Genomic DNA, 27227 nt, shown 5'->3' with positions numbered 1-27227 from the left:
GGTGCTTTGCCTGACTTGGAAGAGATTCTTTTTTGTTTCTGGATTCAAAATTGTTATTTTCTGGAACGATTCTTTACCATTGTGAGATACAATTTTGCATCTTATCGCCAAATATATACCAAACTGAAGGAATATGACACAAAATGAGATCCAGATGTTCCTGATGTGGTGTGGCATGTGTGTTTTCAGCCTCTGTGGAGGTATTCAGTTTCAGGCTTGTTCAGTTTTTAGCCTTTTTAGACTATTTGAGTATTTCTATTATTACACACACACACACACACACACACACAATATCTCACCCTCTGACTCAGTTTGCCAGTGGGGGGTGAGGCACTCAAAGCTATTTGAGAGCTGCTACCCTTAATCTGAATAACAATAATCTGGCCAAAGGGTTCAGGCAGTGAGTAGCCACCATCATCTGAGAGACAATTATCCATTTGTGAAGTAATTAAAAAAAAAAAAAAATGAATAATGTATGTTATTGTGTTATTTATGCAAGGCGTCACATGACACGGGCACTTTTAAGGTTAAGAGGTTTAAGGTAGAGCCTTGCTTGTCCTGGATTTTTAGCTAACGCTGATATTTAGGCGGTATCAAATGATGTACTGGTTTTAAAGTAATAACAAGAATTATCTGATGACCTGATCTTTACTGCAGTTCAGTTAAAAAACAAATTCTTAAAAATATATTTGCACATATCAGACGACATATACCCTGATACAGACAAATGTGTGATAGATCAATAATAATTACCAAGCCAAGCCAATATGTTGGAAGCTATTCATGCATCAACAAAAGGTACAGTGGTCCCTCATTTCTTTATATGTTGTTAAGAAAATGGGAAATAGGTGCTGTGGATGACTGAACCATGCAGTCAAACTTGGATCTAAATCTTTTTTGAACTTTGTGTTCATAATTTCACCAATTTTGGAAAGATCGCCAACGCTGTGTCTCAAAGATGGCTGTCTACACTCACTGTTGTACCTCTGTACATACTGGATTAATCACTCCATAAGATCTGTTGCTGTTCAGTCCAGCTCGTGTCATTTAGCATAGATCAGTGTTTTCTCCTCGTTTCTCTTCATTAAGCACGACTTCTTTCCACTTAGACCACTTCTGTCCAGATGCATCTCTCAGTATCAGATCTTTTATGGATTTTTCAGTAAAGACCTCATTAGATTCCATAAATTACTTTTGCAAACTGTTCATCTGGTGAAGATATATTTGTTTAGGCTTTTGCCATGCAGAGAAATACCAAGTTTTCAACTAACAGCTCTGTGGGAGTCTCCTTGTTGGAGTAAAAACACTAGTTTGTGTGTCAAACTGTTATCTTTACAATTTTTCATAAATATAGCTAAAGAAATAGGAACAGATGTGTTCCTGCAACAGGCTACAAGCAGTAAAATGATTAAATACTACTTTTTGTTTTGCCAAGTTCTCTATTATGTGTAGATATTACTGGTTTATCCCTTACGAGTCTTTTATGCTCAAGTGATTGGTAACGTAACAGAATAAGTTCCTCTGAAAGTGGGGGAGGAACAAGGACTGCAGGGAAAATGAGCAGATAACACTACTTAAATACAACTCTGGCTCCTCGGAACAAAAGAAAGAGAAATGAGGGGTGGCTCAAGACTTTTGTACGCTACACCAAGTCCAGCATACTACACACTTTAATTCCAAAGTACTCGGCCTAAAAGAAATTCAATTAACCAGAGCACTATGTTCAAATATTAACTGACCTGGAATAATTGTAGGTGGTAACTCCTGGGTGGTGGAGGTGGAAGAACAGCAGCAACACATTCTGATAAAATAGCACATTTATTAAAAAGACAGCATTTATCAGCAGCTCCCATATATGCCATATCTGAGGCAGAAGATCAGGGGTCTCGTATACAGTTTCTCAGTCCACCTGCTGCTGCTTACATCCCTCAGAAGAGCAATTATTTACCAAACACGTGCGTATAAGGTACAACTTGCACACTCCATGTCTCACGCATACACATTCACGGCAGCAGACCCGGCTGTTCAAATTGAATGGGCTGCTGCCTGGGCAATGGGCAAGTTGGCTGATTTCTGCTGTTCAAATTTGTTTCCGTTTAAGTTGATCTCACGTTTAGTTTTATAAAAAAAAAAAAAAAAAAAAAAAAAAAGTTAAGAAAACATGCCAAAACAAAAACAAGTTTACAATAATTACAGAGCAATTCAAACGACTCTTTTACAATGATTTTTAAAAAACAAAAAACAAAACAAAAACAAGATTGAGTATTCTGACATGGCCTCAATAAACGCGATGACAAGACATGAAATGACGTGTTAGCTTGATTTAGCACGTTTCCCAGGTGAAAGAAAGGATGAGAGGTAATTATTTTGTACCATGTTAGGACTCTGATGAACAATTTGGATGGAATGACTGAAATTCTTTGGTTCTCTTGTGGGAAAAGAAAAAAAGCAGAGCAGATCTTCATTCCACTGCGGTAGTTAACTACGAGACCAACAACAAAAGGTCTGGAAAGAAGGATGTGAGGACACTGCTTGAAATAAGTTGTGGGTATATGTTTATTACACTTTTCCTGCAAAACTTTTGTGTTTTTTTAGTTGAGGTTAAGAACAGACTTGATATACATTTTAATTCTTCTAACATGTGTCCTGTTCTCCTAAAAAGAGTCCTTCCTGTGGAATGAAAATCTAGCCCTGAAAAGTTTTTTGTACAGAGAAGGAAGAAAAAAAATAAAATAAAAGGCTGTTTTGACATAAGCCAACAAAAGAGCCACCTCAAGGCGAATGATGGTAAAGCGCATTTGTATTTAACAATTCAAGGCAACAAAGACGCATGCACACGCACACGCACACACACACACACGACATTTTAAAATACACGAGGCAGTGCAAAATGTCACACCAATAATATATCACGTTTTAAAAAGTCAAACTAAAACAAATCCTGAGGAAAAAAAAAAATTCAAACAAATCCAAGCGTATTATAAAATATCTCCAGGTCAGCCCCGCTCCGATTTAAATTACACCTAACGCAATGGAAGATCCCATATATTCAGAGATAATCTCATTTGTTTAACAGACAGCTCATCTGGCTGCCTGTTAGAATTTTTATACTCTGTACCAATAACCATTTCTCCCCAGAAGAAAAGGCCACAAAGTCATCTTCATAAGAAACAAAACAAGATCAAAAAAACCCTCACTTAAAACCCCAAATTAAAACCAAAAACATTGTCGTCACACGATAAAAAGTGTGATCTTGTACCTTATATACAAACGCGACTGTGTAGACTTGCAGAGGAGCAGAATATGGTGACTTTGGCGCTGGATTAAATGAACGTCTTGCATCTTTTCAGAGGAAAGAAAGGCGCTTACACAGATTGGTGACAAATGAAATAAAGAAAAAACAAACCCCAAAACAAAAATCAGTCACACACTTGACGACTGCAGCGAGGAGACCTTATTTTCTGCTGTGCTATGAGGCATTTTGATGGGATGGCTTGGGTCCACTTGGCCCCCTGAAGCTGGTGTTATATTTTCCCTGCAAGGGGTGAGAACAAGGCTCCAAGAGGACATTGTGTGCCCCCCCCCCCCCCCCTTTTTTTTTTTAAACCATGCAAATTGTACACTATATTATAAATAGTACACTATTTATAATAAAGAACTATAAAAATTTCTTGATGGCTTCTTTGAGCGATGGACGCAAGCTTGCACATGACAAGGGTGGAGAGTCCACACCAAGCTGGGAGCAAGTTGTTGCCCCAAGTGGAGGTGGTTGAGTATCTCCAGGTCTTGTATGTGAGACAGAAGGAAGGAGCAGGTGTATGCTCCAGTGCTCTGTCATGGTGAGGAGAGCGCTGAACTTGAAAGCGAAGCTGTCGATTTACCTGTGGATCACTTATGGCCATGAACTCTAAATAGCAACCAAAAGAAAGACTGAGCAAATACAAGCGGTGGAAATGAGCTTCCTCTGAATGGTGTCTAGGTTCTGCCTTAAAGACTGGATGGCTATTTAGGTCAGCAGAGCTGCTGGATCTCTGCAAAAAAATGAGCCAGTTCAGCTCAATCAGGCATCTGACTTGGACCTGATCTGCGCTCCTGGATGAGGTGTTTCGGTTACGTCCAACTGGGACTAGGCTGGAGTAGACCCCGGACACGCTGGAGAGATTGTGTCTCTCTGTCCTAGGAACACTTGAAGGTAAAGGAGGTGGCTGGGGAGAGAGAGATCTCTGCTTAAGGAGCTGTCCTGGGACCTGGATAAGTGGCAGAAAATGCAGACAGATGGAAGGACTACACATTCTCGATATCCGTGTCATCAAGCGAGCCTAAGTGCCACCATAAAGGCAAAGGTCAACGCAATCAAATGGTCATCTTTGTCCTACAAGAAGAAACAAACAAAAAACAAACAAACAAACCTTCAAACCCGATGGGAGTGACTTGAAGGAGGGTCCAAGTCTAGTCTCACTTCCAATTAAAAAAATAAAAAATAAACATGCTGAGACTCAGTCAAGGCATTTTGGCATCACCAGCAAAATTCTGAAGATACTAACAATTAACCACTTAGGAAACCCCACCAGGTTTGGCTGCCTTAACCCAACCAAAAATAAAGTGAAAATATGAGTAAACTTCACACTAAAACAACCCAAACATGCTAAAGCTCCCGCATAAGACACCAGTCAGTTTCCTTCGTGACACACTTATATGGAAACTTCTGGAATCAGTGCCAAGGCACACTGAAACACTGTTGGTTTGTTCTTTCATTTCTCACCAGTCTGTATGAAATAAGAGTAAGATATTACAACATTCAAAAGAAAAAAAAAAAACAAAAAAAAACAAAAAAAAAAAACACACACAACACTACCATAAACTGGCTAAATATTTTCTGGCACCAAATTTTTAAACCACCATCAATCACAATGAGGAGGACTGAGGAGTAAGGAAGCATCCACGACGCCTGAATTATTAATCACTTTTCAAGTACTGCGTATGGCAACAGCAATACTAGTCAGAGAAGGGAGAGGAGGATTGGGTGGATGGGTGGTGAGTACTTAAGACGCATTAGTGAAACAGGCAAAGTTACAAAATCATCCTCAGAGTAGAGCTAAGCACTTAAGGTAAGTAACTAGATACATTAACAGGAGACTTCACAACAACGCCACCAAAACCAAGAAACAAAGCTTCTTTTCAGTCTGCGTGGAAAGCCAACAAGAACATTTTTGTCCAAAAGATCAAAGCGGACGCCGACAACATAGATATGTGAGGGGGGGGGGGGGGGGGGCTCATAGATTTCATTTTGTCCCAATTTGATCAACTCAAAAGACCGAAATATGACCCCACGGGAAATTCACAATGTAACTACTCAAAAATGTACAGGCAACACTGAAACGTTTGACGACAACAGAATGGAAAAAGCTAAGAGAAGAATTGAATAAAGGTTCACACATAACATCCGGTACACAGTTGATTATTATTATTTTTTTTTAAACTTATATTATTGTTGTGCTTTCTCACCTCTCAGAGGACAAACATCCGATATACAAAGAGTGACTTGGAGAATACATGGCAAGTGTATCGAGGGGGGGTGATTTGTAATCATTTAGAATCCTAATATCAAGAAGTCCTGACCTGTTGTGATAGTTTAACACTTCAGAGTCAACTACTCACATTTGTTTTAAAAACACATTTTGGACAGAGATATAAAATTCAAATTTAAAAAACAAAACAAAAAAAAACAACAACAGGCCACCATGTTTGAAGTTTTCTGATAAAATAACAAAAATGACATTCTTTGGTGAAACAAAAGACACGCACTAGTGAATGAACAGAAAAAAAAAGGCAGATGTCACAGAAAATACAGCGATGTAACTGACTCAATGAAGCTTTTCACAGCATGAACTTTGCCTCTCACCAAATATGAATATGGCGTCTTTTACTGAAGGAAACTGCTTTTTTTTTTTTTTTAAAGATTAGATGTGCGACTTATAAAATAAATCCATCCTCGGGATGACCCCCCCCCCCCAAAAAACAAACAAACAAACAGACAAACAAAAAAACCGACCAAACAAACTCCAATAGGGTCTTGTAATTTGTTATCACAGATGAGCACATTTTTTGATGCCCCTGATTTAGTATTTGGTGGAACAATACCAAAGATGTTCATCACTGCACACAGACGCATTTCTGAAACCCGACCTACATTTACGTAAAGGCAAGGCGAATTAGACAGCAAGTGAGCCCACCGGTTTGCAAAGGACTTTCTGATATTTCAACATGGCAGGTAGAAGATGGCACGTCAACAAAAAAGGACCAACTAGAACAGAAAGATACGAATATTCCATCTCTGCACTTGTCTCTCAGATGACAACTGCATTTCCATTAACCGTGACTGTGTTTGATTTCTAGTTAGTTCTATTTAATCAAATTCTCAGCAGTACCATTTCCAATTTGAAAGTAACATGTCTGGCCAGATGCTGAGCAGGAGTGCATTCTTTCTACGCCCCGTACAAAGCAATGCTTTTTAGTTTACAAAAACCGTCCCGGACCAAACACTCTTGAGCATCCTTTTAATGCCGAAATGTTTTTTTTTTTTTCTCCCCAGCCTTTGAAGGACTGGTGTGGAAATGGCTAACACTGTTCAAAAGGGTCAGCAGAGGTGGATGCAAACAAATTCACAGAGAAGCGCACAGCATACACTTCCTGCATCCCCCCCCCCCCAATTCTTACAGCATCTGCGTCGTCTTGCAGTGGGTCTTCCAAAAGTTAGTCTTCTTTGTGTACTTCCTTGTCCAGCCCTCTCCTGTGTGTATGTTTTACCTGTGCTGCTGTTACCATCCCTCCCCCCCTCATTCTCCTCCTCCCTTCCTTCACAGTCCCGTGTCCGTCTCGTTAGTAGATAGTTTTAGCTCACAGCCGGCAGAGGCAGAACAGTGTTGGGATGAACACCCCAAACGCAACGAGGATGGGAAACATTAGGCTGCTGTTGTCAGCTGCGTATGGGTTTGGTGTTCGGGGGCCTGACTGGACCCTGTGATGGGTACCTTTTGGGGGCTTTTTCTTCCCACCTTCCTCGCCTACTTCACCCTCATCATCGTCGTCGTCATCGTCCTCAGGCTTCTCTAAGCCAGGGTGAGGTTGAAGCTTTGGTACATCTTAAAAGATGTAGAACAAAAGTCAGGGAGAACTCGCTGGTCCCAGAAAGTCAAAATGCTTTAGTCAACACACTTCACTGTAAAGTGCTGAACAAGTGTTTAACAATCTCAGGACTCACCTTCTAATGTCCCCTTCATCACGTAGAGAGCGCAGATCTTGGGGTTGTCATAATAACCCTGAAACAGCAGATTCAAATGTAAGCAAAACGTGTATCCACATACTTTCAAAGCTCCCATTTAGTTGTTTGAGTTTCCATATTTGTTTCTCGACTTCCCATTCAGTTTGTGGTGTACATTTAATCCCATTTTGTGTCCAAATGGAGTTCAACTGATTCAGGGAAGGAAATCTTTTTAGACAGGAAAAATGCAAAGAATGCCAGTGGTCCACAAAAAAAAAAATGGAAGAAAGAGGTCACTGCAGAAACTTTCCCAAGTATGCCACTTTATACATTTAGCATACAGTTGCATGCCCTACAAACAGGCTACCTGCTGTCATTCAGAGCTTTAAAAGGAATCATAAAGCTGTATTTTTTTCCCCTATGGCTGCAGCTCATTGATCAACATTTATTAGTATAAACTGAAAAGTGTAATAATTATGATGCATGTGTGCGAAAATAAATGGTGACTAGACAATTTCAATTTGGAGTCATTCAGTGAAACTAGTTAAACACATTTGAAATGAGAACACTACATAGAATATTTGTACAGTAACAGAACCCATGACTTAATTTTGGTCATGTTGCCACGTCACTCCAAAACCGCAAATAGCAGTCAATAAGAAGTCACACGCATGTGCGCATTTTATTATTTTATTGATTTATGTATTTTTATATGTGTGTGTGTAAGTAGTCCTACTTAATTAGGTCAAGTAAATTTGATTTTAATTCATTCATGCTCTTATATCTCAAAAGTCTAAAGTCGAACATGATGGATTATGTGAATGGGAAACACAATACTGCTGCTACACTCACACTGGAGATACTTAACAAAATAAGAATTATTAACTTCTGATAAGGAAATAAATAGCAGGTCACACCAATGAATTAAAATAAATCTCAAAAAGAAAAAACCAACAACAATAAAAACTTACTTGACCTAATTAAGTAGACAGACACACACACACACACACACACACACACCCCATTTTCAAAGGCACTTATTGGGAACCTCACTGATAACATCGACTCCACTATTAACAGGAGCATGAAAGAGATTCAAGATATAAAAATATGGTACAAGATGCACGATCTAAACTATTCTAAAGACAATTAGGTTGAAAAGCTTCAAGACACTATGGGGGATAAATGATACCAAGGAAGGCAACAAGGTTTGTGAGTCAGCTGAGACAAGGGCATGCCTCAAAACACAGGGTTCAAGCACTGATGAAATTATTATTATTTTTAATCATTACATTAGCATTACATTGTTTAAAGGAAAATAAGATGTTACAATGTTAACCAATCCAACCATTTTGACACCCCCAACTTTCGCAGACATTACCCACAAAACTCTGACCACCTGTGTCGATATGAAAATAGATGCAAGTAAACATCCAATAAATTCACAGGCAGCGCGGTTGTCCTCTACTCAGACAACACCCTGGCCTGAACTAAATAAACCACTTCTAGCAGTGAGAGTCCTGTTTTGCGCTGAATGTTGGAAAGGACAGCTTCAGATAATATCTTGATGTGATTCTCCTGATATTTACCAAAGCTCGTGTGTCAAGATGATCCAGAAATGAATAAACGCAAAATCACTGAAACGAATGTGAAACAGCACGCTACATCTGTGACATGAAAACAGACTGTTCAGAAAGAATGAAAACCACAGATGTGCCACACTCTTAGTAATCCTGTCCTTCCTCCGCTACTAATTTGAATTCACCACCTGCAAGCATCAAAGCAAGTGATGTACACCTAGGTTTAATTTTTAGCTTATTTATAACAATTCATAATCTAACAGGTAGTTGTAGTGATATCAGGGAGGAAAAAAACAAAACATCATTTAATTTATTTATTTGTTTTTTTTAAGAAGCATGGTAGGGTCTGGGCTTTAGGCTTTTTTCTTCAGGGGCTTTTGAGTTTAACAGGTTCTGTGACTCCACCCATAAACAGCATCTGCTGTGCCAGTTATTTTCTTCAGTTCCTTGACAATAATAGTAGGAACAGGAAAAAAAAAAAAAAAAAAAGCCACATCAAGTTCACTCTCCCCTAAGAGCCAATAAGATACTGGATGGTTATCAGTCAGTTTCACAGCCCACACACCAACTGGCTATCAAGAGACACTTTCACAAAGGGAGTTCATTATGCAAAGCTTTATGTGTGTCAGGGGTAATGGCACCCATGACACACAAGTAGTTATGCTCATATCTAGATCAAACTGCATTTGAGTTATATTAACATAAAGTGAGTACTACCTTTTCTCCCAACCTCTGACTATTACACATAGCTGCTTGTTGCCATCTTACAATGCTAAAACACTATTAAAGATATAGAAAATAAGAATTAAACACTTAGTTCATTGCTGTTTTTGGACATGTTGGGTTTAAAAAAAGAAAAATAAAGAAAAGTGTTTTAAGCTCAACAATTGACAAATACTTCCAAATACAGCACTCTTATGTAAATGGCCTGCATTACACATTCATGCACTGGTGATGGCAAGCTACATTGTAGCCACAGCTGCCAGGGGGGCCCTTTGACCACCACCAGTTGGCAGACATGGGGTTGCCCAAGGATATTTAGCATGCAGCCAGGAGGCAGCCTGGGATCGAACCACTGACCTTCTGATTAGTGGCTGACCTGCTCTGCCATCTGAGCTACAGCCCCATCCCACACAGTATGTAAACTGTGTGTAAAAATAGCCAAGCTCAGATAATTCAACAAATTAGAACTCACCTTTACAAACTCCACAGTGAGCTTGCCATTGAAAGTGGACACCTCTCCCTGCACGCTCAGCTTGCCCCGTCTAATAGAGAAGGGCACGATCTCATCATGAGCAGTACTGTGTCCTACTCGATCAAATATATCCAGGTCCTTCACCACCACGTGGCCATTTAGACGAACATCAAACACCTGGAAAAACATTCCTGAATCAGTAATGATTAACACCTCATTCTTGTACTGTCACTCACAGACACGTTTAACAGGGAACATTAACAACTCATAAAGTACAAGAAAATGTGGATTAAAGGTGAGGTTATGATGTTCCTTTTACACAGTGGTCATGAGATGGGAAATATACTGGGCCATAACCAATTTAAATGCAACAAAAAATGTTTTTATATAAAAATGCTTCCTGTCCCTTTATTCATTATTCTCACTAAATTAACTTCTTATTAATTAGCAAATCATACCATGAACAGCCTTTTAAAACTGCCTTACCTTTTGCTGTGACTGAGCAAAGTAAACTTCTGCATACTTCATAACCAGTATATACTCTCCTTCTTCACGAATGGGGACGTCATATCCAAAGCTGTCTTCATTGTAGCGCTCTGTCTGGTACAAAATCTGGTCCTCCTGATTGGACCGTAGTATTGGCAGACGCATCCCATAATTAGAGGCTACAAACGGACAACATCATCAGGCTCGGTATGCAATCAGAAGACAAGATCTGCCTAACAGCAAGAGTACTAGAAATGTGCTGCTTTAGTTGACTTGCAGCATATTGCAAAACCCCACAGACCTTCTCTACATTTGATGACATAACAGCACCGTGCGTCAAAAAAGTAACCAACCATGCTGCGTTTTCACCAAGGTTCAATAAGTTTGCCTCAAAAATGGAACCAAAAACTGTTCTCCAGTCACGCTGATCACATCACTACCTGCTTCCTCTACATATTGAGTGGGGCGGGGCTGTAGCCCTCTATGCTGACTCCTCATAAGTTTGGAGCTACTTGCGGAAGCCAGAACACGCAGGGGTTTCTGCAGGAAATGCCAATTTTACCTCCGTGGAGCACCTACCTTCACAATGTCACTCTCACTAGAACATCAGAGGTGAAGCCTAGCGAAGACACGCACGCATCTTAACAGTTAATCACGTTCACTCACCTTTACCAAGTTTCCCTTCCAGTGGGTCCTTTTTGTAGTGAATACCGTGCACATCTACATGCGCGTCGCCCCCGGCATTTACAGCCCAGATAACCCGTTCAGAGAGGCTGGGCCCCCCACCATCTGCCCAGGACTGCTCGGACAGCAGCGACAGCACCGCTGCGACCAGCCCGGCGACGAGCTGCGCCGTGACCCGCTGCATTACCTCACACCGCCTGCTCCTGGACACACAGACAGATATTCAGCGTCGGTATTTCCCCGCATGCGGCATGTAACATTAACTGTACCACATTAGCCAGTGTCAGGAGCTAGCAAGCTCGTCTTGATGACATGAAACATGATATCTTTAAGTTAGCCAGTATGCTAACAGTACCGGCAGTGGCATTTTGCACATACACACGGAAAATGTCAGTCAATTATTAAACAATTATTGTAATTTCACGGTGACAAAGTCACGACATATCACCTCTGTATTCATTGGCCAAAGAATAAAAGACGACGAGAAATTAGCAGTGAATAACGTTGGTTATTTAGCTAGGCTAGCTTGCTAGCTAACCTACCTGTCTAACCAGAAATTCTTGGTGAATGAGAGCCCGGCAAATCTTACCTTCCCCTGCCACAAATATCTCCAACCTGGATTTTTCCAAAGTATAGGCGTGTCTCTGCTTGCCCTGTGAAGCTGAGTGCCTACAATCTACACTGTGCGATAACTTCACCTAGTGCAGATATTGTTAGTTGCTGCTGACTACAGCCTCCTACACTGACTTTCATTCAATGTGTGCATCCAAATGAACATTTGCTCTGCTGCTAGCTGCAGCTGCTGGCAGTTTGCAGGGGGCGGAGCAACGCTACCTAACTACACTTCAAATGACTGACAAGTACTTCGTCCAATCACTTTACTCCGCCGCTTAAAGGTTTCCCGGACCGTCAAACACATTTTGTATAACACAAACCAATCACACAATTCTTTGTTTAAACACAAAAAACACAGCTATTAATTCACTTTTAGAAGAATATGACAGAAAATTACTTTTTGAGGGCTGGAACAATTATGCACACTTAATAGAAACAGGCAAGACTTGTCGTGCGTCTTTTTTCCACGTCAAGTGAGGGATTTCAGCTTGAAAGCCCCGAGTTTAGCCTTAAAGGCAACATAGCGCAGAAGAGTCTTTAGAAGAGTTTTAGGAAGTGACTATGAGGCATAAAAATATTTTAAAACTTCTAAACTCTAATGAAACTATCATTGTGGACTTCACAGCGTGTGAAGTGCTGTATTTTTCAATACTTGCTTAGGATTAAAGCTTTTTTTTGCCCGTCGGTTTAACCATCAGTCCCTTCAAAAAAGCCGCTCGAGGGAAGGCTGTTAAGAAATCTGACAGCTCTACTCACTCTGTAAAAACAAAGGGGAAAAATATTCAACGCTGTACTTCCAGTATTTTGTTTTTTCTTTTAAATACAATGAACTGAACTATCTAGTCATACAGCATGCAGCACGTGTTCTTTAAGAAGAAGTACCGCCCCCTGTTTTTCCGGTATGGTAGGGTCTCGGCCAATTGGGAAAGTCCAACGCAACGCGCATCCAGGAGAGCCCTCTGCGCGAACACGGGGCACCTGAGATTTGACCAGAAAGAGATGAATGAAGATAGTTGCTATGGCAACGGCCAACCGCCACGGATGACAGGTGTTTTACGACTGCCCTTTTCCCTTTTTAACTTGCTAAATATCCTTTCTTCTTAAAATAAAGCCTAATAAAAAGAAATAGTTTAGTGCAGCTGTTTCTCTGTTTGAACCAGTACTGACCGTAGTGTTACGGTGGCACACGCCTACAGAGACCTAGTGTTTCCACGAAGCACATTGGCTTGTTGCTGCTTTACAGACATTTAGGGCTCGGCTACATCTTTTTCTCCAGAAGACAAATAACCCAGAGGCAGCACGTGATAGTGCAGCTATGTCGTGGGTGTTGCAGTGCCCGCCTCACTGTTTGGTTGTTTGTGCATGAAAACTTCATCTTGCACTGAAAATGTAGGCAAAGCATTAAAACAGACGTGTTCTTTAACTTTGTTGGTTGCTGCACATATCAGAGTACTCTGAATATGGTCAGTTTCTGAATAGTCTTACCTGTGAATTTTAATAAAGAGATTATAAAAACAAATGTATGTATGTTTGTTTTATGGAAAATTATTAATTTGCATGTAATTGTCAAACATATTCTCAATAACGAAACTGATAAAAGTTCACACAGGAAGAAGGCACAGTTAACCTCACCCACCTTCACCCACCACTCCTTGCATCCTCACTGTTACACCAGAGCATACCTCCAGTTCTCCAGGCTCTGTTGCACCTGTCCCCTCCTCTCACTACAGATCACAATGTCGTCTGCAAACATCATAGTCATAAAGACTGCTGCCTGACCTCATCTATCAGCCTGTCCATCACCACTGCAAACAAGAAGGGGCTCCCTGATTGATCCCTGATGTAATCCCACCCCCTTCTTGAACCTTTCTGTCACACCTACCGCACACCTCACCATTGCCTCACTCTGCTACTCCTCACTTCCTCATGCAGTACCACAGTTCCTCTCTTAGTACCCTGTCATATGCTTTTTCTAGAACCGTAGATGACATTTGATGATTGTACAATAATATCAAAACATACCCAGCTAGCAGACTCACAGACATGCCCAGTACAGTATAACAGTCTTGAGCTACCTCTTTGGTTTTAAGCAAGCCTTATTGGAAACACCTTCCGTTTTTAGCATGAAAATGATCCCCAAAACACTGTCAATGCACTAAAAGCATGTCTAGATAGAAAAACACACAATGTTACATTATCAGTCATGGATTAGGCCTCCCCAGAGCCTGGACCTCAACGTTACAGAAACATCTTGAATGGAACAAAAGGCAGAAACATCCAAAGAAGAGCATTGAATGTCCTCCAAAAAGCTTGGAGAACTATTCCTGAAGACAACTTTAAGAAATTACAAGAAAACTTGGCAGAGGGAGTTCAGGCTGTGTTAAAGAACAACATTTGGTCTCATCAAATGTTGACTTTCAAGCTCTTCAGAACTGCACAAGCTCTGTTTTTGTCTTTTATACCGACTGCATTCCCACGCATGTTTGCACATATTTAAATAAACCGCTGCATCTGTTTGCCGCGTTCCTAGCAAAATATAAAGAAATCAGGGTTGGCTTGTGATTTTTGAATACTGCTATATGAATGACAAATATTATAAGGAGGGCGGAGATTTGTCCTCAGGACATGCAGTAACAGCAGTCTCACAATCATTCTTAAAATGAATGCATTATAGAAAAACAAACAAAAGGTCCACACTGAAATAATCTGTTGTCATGTTTTCATTTTGATCGAAATATCAAACTAAAGACAGCAACACATTTTCCTTGGCAACATCACCACAATAAAAGGGGCTCAAATGTAAACACCTTTTATTCTTCTACAGTTAACTTGGCGGCTATTTTGTTTACTTTGTTAGACAGGAATGCAAATGTGCATACTGAATGTAATAAATGTCTTTGGCATGCATAGAATTTTCTTTTGACAGCACTGACATGTGGAGCATTACCACAAATACAATCATTGAGACACCGACAGACAGTACATTTACAACGTTATCACATCCACTGTAAATACGCTTCATATACGTTATTTCTACTGTGTAATCCCAGACAGGGCAAGGTGTTTCTTAAAAGAGAAAAACAATCTTGACATTGGCAGGATAGTGTCAGTTTGGCTCCACGGATTTAAAAGCTGTGCATCTTGTTCTTCTATAAATATTTCATCTGCCCTTCATCCCAGACAAGTGAATAACATACATGAAAAGTATTTATATTCAGCAGCTCATTATCATCAGTCTACTGAACTGCATGTCACACAGTGGTGCATTTTATCAGACTTTAACTGGCACAGTGAAAAACCACAGATGGTCACACAGTTAGGATACACAGTTAGGACATTGCCACCACATGGTTTCCTCGGTGGAGCACCAATGTCACACAAAGGTCGTTCTGGTTACAGTTTCTAATATAACACATACTGGGTGAATATATAGTGGAATTTTCAACAGTACAGTGACCTTTAACATCTTTTCTACAAACATTCGGCCTCTCATTCTGACGCCGTTGTACATCAAAGGTGACATTTTGTGAGACGCGTAATTAGACCACGTAAAGACTAAGACACCAGCGATTTATCCACAGAGGAAGTTATTAGTGTTAATTAAAGTGCAAAAAAAAAACAACCCAAACATAAATTAGGTAATCATCAGCTAGGCTACAGCGAATTCTGCCTCAGTTGAACTGGAGACTTTTCAGGAAGAACACTTATTGACTGAAAGCGTGAGGTGACGCCTTCACTCTGTAACATTCAAAGTAGTTTTGTTTTCCAGTGTCATTCAGAGTTGGATGGCTCAGAAGTTCTCAGTATGTCGTCTTGTTGTAGTTAGTCTAGTGTAGAGAAGGACGTAGCTTCACATTCAGGACCGATCATTTTAATGATCTCAGCGAGACATCATCCGTACAAACTCTGAAAGGAGAGAAGAAAGAGCACGAAACTGCAACTGCAGCTCAGCCACACTCTACGCTACACCTTAAACAGGTTGTCTGAAAAGGACGTTTTACCTTCAAAGTCGACAAGTCCGTCCCCATTCAAGTCCACATCCCTTAGGATGTCTTCTACTTCCTTCAGACCAACCTGAAAAACCAAAACCAAACAGGATGGTAGCAGTGAGTAAAGCACAACAAAAAACGTCTATTTCATTAACGATAACTCTCTCGCTCTGAGCTGAACCTTACTTGTTGTCCCAACAGTTTTCTCATTGCGTCTCTGAGCTCCGACGTGCTTATGGCACCATCTCCATTAGTGTCGAACTGAAAACAACAAGCCGAGGTTCAGTATTGAAAACAGAAAAGTAGCTAATAAAACCACTTGAATCCAGACAGTCTCACCTCCCTAAATGCGTCTTTTAGCTCCTTTATTCCAATCATGTCCGCAGTTTCGGCGAGGAGTTTTGGGCCCATCAGCTCTACGAAATCCTCAAAATCAACATGACCTCCCACTTAAAAAAAAGAGAGGATTTAGTACAAATTTCAAACCTCAAAAGACACAGAGGATATAGTTATATGTGTGATGTGTATAGATGACTGCTTGTCCTTACAGTTCATGTTGATCTGTTGGCTTAGTTCTATCAGCTCCATTTCAGTTGGCATGTATCCCATGGTCCTCATGCAGTTTCCGAGATCTTTGCAGCTGATGAAACCGTCCTTGTCTTTGTCAAACTCTTTGAAAGCATCTCGGAGCTCTGTTATAAAAATAGTAACAGAAATCGTATTAGTAATTGAATTATATTGATCCCTAGATGGTATATATAAAAGATGGCTGTAAATGTACAAGTATAGAGCAAGTGGAAGGGCAAAATTGCCTTAATTATCCATTCTTACAAATGACCAGAACGGGGTGACTAATTTGATTGCACTTGATTTATGACCCCAGTAAACATGTTCCTTTTTTCAAAAATCCTAGTTTTGGGTCTCATTTATTACACCAGGATGTTCATTTAGTAAATTGTTGTCTCATTAGAAATTAGATAATAGCTAATAAATCAAAGTACGATGTGGCGTGTTCTTGTTTTTGCTCAAAAACACCAGTCGCTCCTCACATATGGTTCAAAAAAGCAAATAATAATAATAGTCAAAATATTGAACTCAGAGCATGAATACAGTTCCCCCTGCCATCCTCAGAATCAGGTTAAAGTTCTGCCAAAACGAAGAAGAAGCGAACATGATCCAGAACACGTCTCTCTACTTTTAGCTACAACTCATTTTCACTGACTGAGGCAAAGTATGAGACAAATCAAAATTTATAATCCTTTTTGGAAAACATGGATGCTGCATCCTCTGGACTGAAGAAGTCGGGGACCATCCAGCTTGTTATCAGCACCCAGTTTAAAAGCCTGCATCTCTGACGGTATGCAGGAGCCTATAGAATTTGCAACTTGCACACCTGGAAGCGCACTGTCAATGCTGAAAGGTATATATGAGTTTTAGATCAGCAAATGGTCCAGGCATCGTCTGAATGGGATGACCTCACATATTTAAAAAATATTGGAAACATTGCAAAAGGGAAAATATGACGAAGAAGAGCCAGGACTGTTTAGCAGCTAGAATCACATATCAGACAAGAATGGGACAACATTCCTTTCCCAAAGGTCCAGCAGCTGGTCTCCTCACTTCGCAGACATTTACAGTGTTGTTAAAAGTAGAGGGGATGCGACATAGTGGTAAACATGGCATTGTCCCAACTTTTTTGAGATGTGTTGCTGCTATTAAATTTAAAATGAGTTCATATTTTTTCTTAAAATTATCCATTTCCTCAGTTTAAACATTTGACATGTTTTCCATGTTCTGTTGTGAATATAATATTTGTTTATTAGATGTGCATTTTGTTTTTATTTACATTTTTGCACAGCGGACTGGGGTTGTAGCGTCTGTGCATTGATCTGTACTCTAGCCCTTTCATTTGCACGTTGTTTCCATTTACAAATCCTGGTAATTTTAGACTTATGTTATGAAGGATTTGAATAATTTGTTTCATCTTTTCACTCTCTGTTTTGTTTATCTTAATGGCCTCAGCAAAGAAAGAAAGTGACAGCATTAAGCAAAGGGAAACTTACCATCCATCTCTTCTGGCCTCAGCTCTCTGTCCTGTTGAGAAAAAACAGCACAAAATCAAAATTACAATCCGCGAAGAAAACATTCATCATCATCATCATCATCATATCAAATATTCTTCTGCATATGTGCTCTATGTAGACATACTGATGACAATGCTGTGACTTGAGTGACGCCTGACTCTAAATCAGCAGTATTTTCCATAACAGTCCGCAGACGCCAAGTAAACTTCAGCTAAAGTAAAGATGTAAGAGCAGATTGGAAACGATCTCATGTCGTGATGACCAAACTTCTGGCATAAATAGGCCAATTCCTATAAAGCATAGCTGGGAATAAAGACTCTGGAGATCATAGAAGAATGTGACTGTTTCTATTTTTTTCCTGCTTGCTTACAATGGCTTACAATGGCTTACAATAAGTGCAACCTTTAAAGGACAGAGAAAGAGGCAGACATGTCCCAGAGTCCTCAGGGGTTAACAGCAGGAGTCGTGTGAAGTCTAAACACAACACTGAGGGCTGACATTGGGCCCGAAGAGCTCTCAGATGGGAAAAAACTGACATAGAAAACAAAGAAGAAATATGAGCCCAGAGGACCAGCCAACCCAACATGAATGCACGTGCAGTCCACGAGCAAAGCCTGTGTCAATCAGTCACTGCTAATACATCAACCATTATCGGTTATCCAATATACTTATGCTACAGAAAAAGCTGAACGTCTTTGCAGCGCAACACATCAGAGCAAAACGTTTCAAAGACGCTTGTTTGTTTTATGCAAATCACCATCGCGATCAGTCACCACAGTGCAGACAGGAAAATACATGAGCTGTGGATTTTGTGTGTTCTTACAGGAATAGGTTGACATTTAAGGCAATAAAAACTTTTTGCCTTTCTTGCCAAGAGATAAATTACAATGACATCATTCTCATGTCTGTGTGATAAATATGTTGACTCAGGGGGGAAACAGCTAGCCTCAATCTGTCTGAAAGTAGCAAAATCCACCTATCACCCTCTAAAACTCACAAACTAACATATCACACCCTTTTCTTTACAGTGTGTTGAAGTGCACTTGCTGCTCTAGCAATAGTATAGCAAATAACCTCTCTAAAAGGGGACCTATTATGTTTATTCCAGCTCTATATGTTTGTTGGACTCAGCTGGAGTGGTTGTGAATAATTCAGTTAAAAAAAAAACCTTGTTTATCTCAGAAAAAGAGTTTTTACAGCAGTCTGAAGCCTGAGGTTTTAGCCACAAGGATTACTTCTACACACACCGTTCAACACCTTGTTAACACAGACATCTAATCAGCCAACCACAAGGTTGTTTGTACCAGAGGTTGATCTGGGTATTTTAGAAACAGCTGATCTGCTGGGATTTTCCCCACACAACTGTGTTTTATGTGGTTCGCTTTATAGATACTGGTCTGAAAAAGAGAAAATATGCAGTAAGCCGTAGTTCTCTGGATGAAAACACCTTATTGATTACACAGGCCAGAGGAGAATCCCCAGACTGCTTCAAGCTGATAGGAAGGCGACAAAAACTCAAATAAAAACTTGTTATAACCAAGCTATGCAGAAGAGCATCTCTGAATGCACATGTAGAAGACCACACTGGGGGCCACTCAGGTCAGCTTAGAACAGGAAACTGAGGGTACAGTTTACACAGACTCACCAAAATTGTGCAACAGAAGACTGGAAAAACCGTGCCTGACATGACGGGCCATGATTTCTGCTGTGAAATTTAGATAGTAAGATCAGAATTTGGCCTAAACAACATGGATGAAAGCATGGATCCATCCTATGTTGTATTAAAGGTTCAGGCTGGTGGTGTAATGGTGGAAGGAATTTGAATATATTAATGTATTTTCTTGGCTCACTTTTGGGTCCTTTGGGACCAAATGAGCATATAATCACCACAGCCTACCTGAGTATTGCACATTGTGCCCATTTTCTGATGGCTGCTTCCAGCAGGTAACACACCATACCAAAAAGCTCAAATCATGTCAAACTGGTTTATTGAACATGAACATGAGTTTACTGTAGTCAGATAGCCTCCTCAGACACCAGATAGCAATCCATAAGAGCACTATTAGGATGTGGAGAAACAGGAGACTCTCATCACGGATGTGCGACTGACAAATCTTCAGCAACTGTGTGATGTTCTCATCTTAATATGGATCAAAATCTCTGACTTCCCCACACCTTGATGAATCTGTGCCATAAAGAATTAAATCAGTTCTGACTCAAAAGTGAGTCCAACTTGAACTAGCAATGTCTACACTACATATACACATTATCCATCTATTTTCTTCTGCTCATCAAATTCAGAGTTGTAGGGGCTGAGGCTCATCCCAGCTGTCACAGGGCAAGAGGCAGGATACACCCTAACCCTGGACGGATTGGCAGACTGCTGCAAGAATAACACATAGAGATAAACAACCAATTACATCTACAGTCACTTTAGAATCAACAATTAACTGAACCTCATTCATGCTTTTGGACTGTGGGAGAAAGCTAGAGTACCTAGAGAAAACATACAAACTCCACACAGAAAGACCCCAAGCTGGATTCAAACCCACAACCCTCTTTTTATGAGGTAACAGCGCCAGCCACCATGCCACCTCTATACACTATACTGCAAAAATGGAAAAGCATAATAGGCCCCCCTTAAAACCACAACATGCCCCCCTTTTAATACTTTTTTATATGGATCGAGTAAACAAGCTGCAGCACGTTAATTAATGGAAGCTTAAGCAGTGCTGGGAGGCGTATGCTGTTATCTTTGGACAGGAACAGGCTTGATGTTTGCCCTTCTTTTTAAATCTTGGCACTAAGCTAACTAATCCAGCTCCAGCTACACATTAACCTGACAAGCGGAGCAGTATGTCAGAATGCTGCTGTAATATTTTGTGCACTCACTGCACAAACATGCAGATTTTTGATGTTAAAGCGAGAACAAGAGAGACAGAGAAAAGGTGTGTCTGCATTGCTACAGCTGGTTGTCCACGTGTGACACATGTTTGGACTGTTGTTGGGTTACATGCATTGCATTTAATCTTTCTGACCTTCTTCTTCACCAGTGAATTCCAAGCTTATAGCTGAAAATGATGTACAATTAAGTTGCAGCTTCTTTAATAATTGCAGAAATGACAGCTTCTCTGACAGGAAGGAGTCATTAAAGAGAATTTTTGTCCAGACTTACGTACAGCCTGCCTGCACTTTGCCATGCCTTTACTCAGGAAGACACAGGATTGTCCCAGTATGTTGCTCACGAGAACGCAGTTTTGTGTCACCGAAACAATGGAGTCCTGATAAGACCCAAGATACCCAGACTGGCCCATCTCCTCACAGGACAGCACCACTCTGACTCTCCGCTCAGCATCCTGGAGCATCTTTCCAGAGGGGTGCAGAGACACAGCAGAATGGAACAAAGATACAAGTTGAGAGGGGAATCGTGAGCTCTTATGAGAAAGTCACTATAGACCTCCTGTATACTTTGAGGGATGACACAGCTGAGCTTTGCAGAGTAGAATAATACTATCTAAGAATTATATATCAGTGCCTGTGTGTGTGTGTGTGTGTGTGGTGGTGGTGGTGGGGTGCAAGTGTGTATACAATAGAAACAATGTGGAAAATATGAAGACACGACTGAAAGGTAAATACATCAATAAACCAGCATGCTGCCAACTTTCCACTCATCGTTCATAACAGTTTACTCGCCACATTTTACGGACTGGCACCTCACACCTATACAGTGTCACTGGAACAGTAAACACACACACAGAAGCAGAGAAAAGGCAAGTGAAAGCACCGGGGAAGAGGTTACACATATACTGATCACAGACAGACATCACAACATCATGTCTTCTACAGGAAAGCAGTTCTGGATGGTAACAAAGATCTGCAAGTTTCTGAAACCATCAACCTGACTTGAGTTTAACAAACTATACTCCAGAGCAAGGTTACAAAGCAGTGCAGTGCACGCACATCTGCAGAATTAAACATCAAACTCTGTTCTTTTTTCTTTCTTTTGTTTTTTCTGTGTGTGTGTGTGTGTGTGTGTGTGGAGGAGGGGGGCTAAAAATGAGTATTCATCTAATTAATAATTAGGTGCATGCTTCTTGCATTACCATGAGCATTTGCAATAAAATAAACAGAAACAACTGCAGAAAACTATGCACCACCTATGCAGCAGTACAGTCTGCTTCCAAGTTGCAAGTGCTACTGTAGCTAGTACAAGAGCTATGAAGGAAGCTGAGAAAGGCAGAGTGCAGCAGCACGGGCTTACCGTTCTCAGAGGCCAGTCTAAGCAGTTTCCCATACCAAAGGAAAGAAGAGGCACCGAAAAGGACCATGTGGGCCTTCTCTCCGTTAAGCTTGCACTCTGGGTTCTGAGAGGAGTGTAAACTCTGGTTTCAACAAGACCCATGAAGCCTGGGCTTCTAACCTGTTCCTACAGCCGAATGAGAAACTGTGAAGGATGCTGTTCTGGACTGTGGAGTGTAGCAAAAGCAAGACCAGCAATGATATGGAAAGAGTGAGAGAGAGTTGTGGGGGTAGGGGTAGAACATAAACGAGGGCGGGAAGTGGATGGACCAAAGAAGGAAACAGAATTATGCAAGGAAAAGAAGACATGTGAGCAATATTTCACCTGACTGTCACACTAACCAGACTACTATAAACAGCATGGACAGCTCCAAACAGATTAACAGACCTCCAAACACGAGAATAAATGAGAGAAATGGCGTAAACTTTCCTACAGCAAAACACAACAAAGCATTAACAAATGTAAAGTAAACCTTTACGTCATGGGTTGCATGCACTCTGGGAGGGTTTTGGAAAATCTGTAGCAGGCAAGTTTGGAGGAACATTCTGTGATGACCTATTTACAGCTTTGTTTTCCTCCTTGGATGAACTCTCACTCCAGAACAGTTTGTCAATGTCCAGCCTTCAGATTACATTTGAATTCATTTATGGCCTTTTTATATTTTATGAATTTTGATTTTTTTTTTCTTTCTCTGCCTTCCACCCACTCACCCACCCACACACACACCCACACATCATCCTTTGCCCTCTGCAGGCTAGAGGAAGGTCATGCTGACCTACAGCAGCCACATGGAAGAGACACATATAGAAAGACTGTGAGTGGCAGGAATACTGTCAACATGTAGTCCAGCCATTGCAGTTAAATGTATATCTACATGTGTAAGTGCTCATTTTCATGTGTGTTTCTCTTCTGTGCTGCAATCAGTGCAATGTAAATCCTGCTTACTTTGTATGTACTACCAGAGGCACCATGCGTTGGTATTGCTCAAACCATGCGTTACAGCATCGTTGCTTCTGTAGCTGTTTCATCAAAGCCCCCTTTCAGGTCATGCTAATGTTTTCATAGAACTGCTCACAGACTGACTCACGGGTTATTTGTAGAAATGGCTTTTGTACTACAAAGCAATAGAAAATGTTTCTCTGGAAGCCACAAAGGTTGATCTCCATGTTCCGGTGCTGAGCTTATTTTACGACTGAGATCGGCCTATTTTGGCAACGTATGTAAATCACTCCCTGATTCATAATCTGACTAAAACCCAAACACTATAAAAGCAGCAAATAAACTCTTGGCCTTTGTGGAAGAGAAAGAAGAGGAAAATGTCCTCAGTAAACATCATTACCAGCAGTTTAAGCAGCAAGCTGGAGCTTAGTTCGGATTTTTCAGTGTAAAATGAAACCTGGCTGCTTTTATACATACCCCCCCCCCCCCCCCCCCCAACACACACACACACACACACACACACACACACACACACACACCAAAATGAGCACTGATAAAAATCCAAGCACATTAGGCTGAACTCCTTTCTTCTGTATAAATAGATTTGTCGCCCAAAATAGAAGCCCCCTCATCATCAGCAGGAACATCAATTTTATTTCCTTCAGTCACAAAACAGAAAACGCAGCAGTGTGCCTGACAGACTGATGCTGGAACATGAATGAGCTCCCTCCCCCCTATTTTTTCCTTTGAACAAATACACATTAACACATGTGAGATTTTCACCTCTCTGATGTTGGACCATACAGGACTGAGCAAACCTGTAGGAGGAAGAACTGTAAAATTATATAAGAAATGAGATGTTTAGATGAAGCTTTTTCTTGTACGTCCAGCAGTGTCAGTGTTTGCTGACAGCATCACAGGACACACACAGGACTCAAGGGAAGCCACATGTACACTTCACTGCTTCATATCTGTGTGCACCTCATGCATAAAAATATACTAACAACAAGGCGGCCTTCAGCAGAGAAGCCTCAGAAATCAATGCAGATATAGTCTTTTTTTAAAAAAAGGTTTCTAGTAGGGTTAAAAAAAAGAATAATCATTTTCATACAGGTTATGGAAATGGGGTGTCACTGTCACAGCGTGTAAAATGACATTTACCCAGCTGTTGTGTTCTAACTGAGACCACACTACTGCTTTAATTCTCCCGTATATTTCAGGGCCTTACCTGCCCAAAGAGTGAATTGAGGATGGTGCGTAAATTAATATCTGATGCAGAAGAAGCAGCGCTGGACCTCCGAGAGCGACGAGAAGACCTGCTGGACAGCGGGACCAGGGAGTAAGAGGACGGGGATGGACTGCTGACCTGACCGCCGCTGTTGGCCGCACTGGCCCCGTTGCGGTCCCTCGGCTCGCAGAGGGGAACCCTGTCGTCATTGCTGTCCGACAGAGAGGGCACCCTGGGGACCGCGCGGGAGTGCGTGTGACAGCGACGGGGATGCTCCGGTTCGTCCGGTCCCGCTGCTGCCGGACGCTCGTCTCGGTTGTGCTTCCTGCGGTGGTGGTGACGGTGTTTTGATGTCCTGGAGCGCTCCCTCACACTTCGGCCTGCATCTCCGTTCGGCTCCGGCGGAGCGGAAACTTGGCTGTGAGGAGCATGTGACTTGCACTTGCCCCGAGTGGCTGCATTATTACTACTGTCCTGGCTGCCGACGAGGGAGGGATGGCACAGGGGTCTCCGGGCACTGACGTCGCACTCGGCCGACCAGAAGGATTCCTCGGCTTTGCTGCTGCTGCTCAGAAGCGCGGCGGGACGCTGGTTGTGATGCTGATGGTGGTGCTGATGGTGGTGCTGACTTCTCTGGCTTTCTGCCGTGTGCTCTGGGAAGTGTGTCGGTCTCCTCGCGGCCGAAGACGATTTCAGTAAGGAGGTCGTGGAATCAGATTTTGGAAAGGGGGTGCTCATCGCGGCGAATCTGGTCCGGTCTCTGTGTGCGGGCTGCTCATCGACACCATTTGCCGTTTTCTCTCCATTGTCGACACATATTCTCCCGCAGAGCCCGCTCGCTTCAAGTTGAGCTACCACCTGATTGCTGTGCGGCAGCGGTGCCGGAGCGCGCACAGACAGTGGAATAGAGGCTGCAGAGCGCGTCACCTTCTCATTGATGTGAATGTCTGTTTGTGTGACATCGGCTGTGATGTAGGTGAGGATGGTAGTATCCCAAGACAACACGGTGCTCTAGTTTTCAGTGAGAAAATAACAGATACTAATCTGCTCCTTAAATTTGAATTCAAAGACTCTAAAAATAATAACGTGAACTGAAACAGGTGGAGAATAAATATCACAGGAGCTTTAATTAATGACAGAACTACGCATTTGGATAATATTTACCTAAAACTGAGAAAGTGGCTATTCTGCACCATCAGGGGCGTGGCTAGAGCGGGTGTGGTTCAAATTTGTTTTTGGCCAGCATCCTCGAAAATTATGTAATGGTCAAGGTGGTGGGAGGGGGTGTCGGGATCTGGATCCACCTCGTCCTAAATATAAAACTTTAAACCCTATAAAAAGTTATGTTGCTAATGTTTTATTAATGTAAACTGCCCAAACAAACAATCAACAGAGGAAGAAGGAATAAAAAGAAAGCATTATTATGCACCGTAAGCTCTTATGTAAAACAAAAGACTATTCAAGTTTTGAAAATTGAACTCCCCCGCACATGTCTCACAGTGGTTTGCGCCGTTTTCTAACTGTTTTACTCTGAAAAGTTGAGTGTTAGACAAAGGAAGTGTGAGACCCTACACTTTCTGCCACATAGGCAGATAAACATATTTACACATTTCGATATGGATTTAGATTGTCTTCCTGTTGCGTCATTGTGACCACCAAAAGGAACTCATTGCAATAAAGTAGCATTTTTATAGCATTGTTCTAGAGTTACTGACCAATCACAGGAGTTTGGACTGCAAGCCAGATTTAACCTCACTGATACAATGTTATATACTATATAAACTTTAGGTACTTTGTTTATCTCATTATGGGAAAAGCATGGACTGTGGGAGGAAGCAGATTACCCACAGGAAACTCATGGAGGAAGAACATGCAAACTTCACAGAGAGAGGCCCCAGCCAGGTCTCAAACCAGGAACTTCAGTGCAGTGAGTGACAGTAGCTGGCAGGGGTTAGCACACTTTACTCACAGCAAGACGGGAAGGTTCCTGGTTTGAATTATAAGATTTTTTTGTATGTTTTAGCACTTACCTGCTTATTATTGAATTTTTCTTTGACTCAGTGACATCAGTGCAGTGCATATATCTTTTATCCACTGATAATCCTTGTTTGTATATATGTTGCTTACATTTCAATAACTATATAATCTTAAAGGTGGTCTAACCTTCCACCAACATCAACTATTACTGCACAGACTACTATGACAATGTTGTGCCTATGAAGGGTGCAGCTTAGACAACCACTGTGTTTCCTGTTCTGTGGCATTGGCATCAGGCCTTGAACAATCAGAGCTATAAAGCCCACGTATGGAAACACGAATGAAACTTTAGAGAGGTACTACAAATACAAACCACACTGATCTACCGTGTTGTGCAAAAGTCTTGAGCTATCACTCATTTCTTTATATTTTGCCAGGAGAAGGGGAAATAGATGTAGTATTTAATTGAAACGTGTGCAAATATACATATAAATACAGTATATAAGGCGAAAATAGGATTTGTACAATTCTAACAAGCTTGAAAGTCAGTATTTGGTATGACCGCCTTTATTTGTTAACTCAGCCTGAACTCTCTTCTTGTCATGTCTTTAGGTGGTCTTCAAGAAAATACATGGGAAATCGGAAGAAATTGTGTTTTTGTGACAGACTGCTAGTAATAAAGTGGCTGTTTGCTAAGCTGTCTGTTATCTACTTGAGTTATGTGCCTCTCTGGTCAGAAACAAGCACTGTACTGAAAATGAGTGAAAAAGCAGCCAATGTCCAAAGAAAAACTTTGAATGACCTTCAGAAAGCCTGGACCACTTTAAAAATTACACGAAAGTTTGGCTGCTTAGAAACAAAATATAGACATGAGAGATGGCTCAAGACT

General features: G+C 41.2%; 2 protein-coding genes across 5 annotated transcripts; both read right to left on the bottom strand.

The window, feature by feature from the left end:
• Positions 1–1799: 1799 nt before the first annotated feature.
• On the bottom strand, positions 1800–12887 carry mlec (malectin). Of its 2 annotated transcripts, none has more exons than XM_082555455.1 (6): positions 12578–12887; positions 11189–11409; positions 10523–10701; positions 10037–10213; positions 7262–7319; positions 1800–7142 (listed from the first exon to the last, which is right to left on the bottom strand). In XM_082555455.1, the coding sequence occupies exons 2-6, from the start codon at positions 11388–11390 to the stop codon at positions 6898–6900; spliced, it is 861 nt and encodes a 286-aa protein (XP_082411581.1). In that variant the 5' UTR covers positions 11391–11409; positions 12578–12887; the 3' UTR covers positions 1800–6897. The 2 variants fall into 2 exon arrangements, with proteins under 2 accessions (XP_082411581.1, XP_082411580.1); XM_082555454.1 differs by lacking the exon at positions 12578–12887 and adding an exon at positions 11796–12101.
• Positions 12888–14540: 1653 nt separating this feature from the next.
• On the bottom strand, positions 14541–25597 carry cabp1a (calcium binding protein 1a). 3 transcript variants are annotated; one of them, XM_082554486.1, is made up of 8 exons: positions 24362–25597; positions 21074–21259; positions 17874–17904; positions 16359–16502; positions 16150–16259; positions 15997–16071; positions 15823–15895; positions 14541–15727 (listed from the first exon to the last, which is right to left on the bottom strand). In XM_082554486.1, the coding sequence occupies exons 1-8, from the start codon at positions 25097–25099 to the stop codon at positions 15702–15704; spliced, it is 1383 nt and encodes a 460-aa protein (XP_082410612.1). In that variant the 5' UTR covers positions 25100–25597; the 3' UTR covers positions 14541–15701. The 3 variants fall into 3 exon arrangements, with proteins under 3 accessions (XP_082410612.1, XP_082410614.1, XP_082410613.1); XM_082554488.1 differs by lacking the exon at positions 24362–25597 and adding an exon at positions 22156–22538; XM_082554487.1 differs by lacking the exon at positions 21074–21259.
• Positions 25598–27227: the final 1630 nt, after the last annotated feature.

Source organism: Aulonocara stuartgranti, assembly GCF_965226115.1.
Source record: "Aulonocara stuartgranti genome assembly, chromosome: 12".
Lineage (NCBI taxonomy): Eukaryota > Metazoa > Chordata > Actinopteri > Cichliformes > Cichlidae > Aulonocara > Aulonocara stuartgranti.
This window is presented reverse-complemented; position numbering and strand designations above follow the sequence as displayed.

What these genes read in the sequence shown, in the direction of transcription:
- mlec (XM_082555455.1), bottom strand. Translation starts at nt 11,390, where the DNA reads ATGCAGCGGGTCACGGCGCAGCTCGTCGCCGGGCTGGTCGCAGCGGTG. An exon ending in GGAAGGGAAACTTGGTAAAG is followed by an intron (nt 10,702 to 11,188) that starts GTGAGTGAACGT and finishes GTCCGTTTGTAG; the next exon opens with CCTCTAATTATGGGATGCGT. An exon ending in TCACTGTGGAGTTTGTAAAG is followed by an intron (nt 7,320 to 10,036) that starts GTGAGTTCTAAT and finishes CTGCTGTTTCAG; the next exon opens with GGTTATTATGACAACCCCAA.
- cabp1a (XM_082554486.1), bottom strand. Translation starts at nt 25,099, where the DNA reads ATGAGCACCCCCTTTCCAAAATCTGATTCCACGACCTCCTTACTGAAA. An exon ending in CCAACAGATCAACATGAACT is followed by an intron (nt 16,260 to 16,358) that starts GTAAGGACAAGC and finishes CTTTTTTTTAAG; the next exon opens with TGGGAGGTCATGTTGATTTT. An exon ending in CGGACTTGTCGACTTTGAAG is followed by an intron (nt 15,728 to 15,822) that starts GTAAAACGTCCT and finishes CTCTCCTTTCAG; the next exon opens with AGTTTGTACGGATGATGTCT.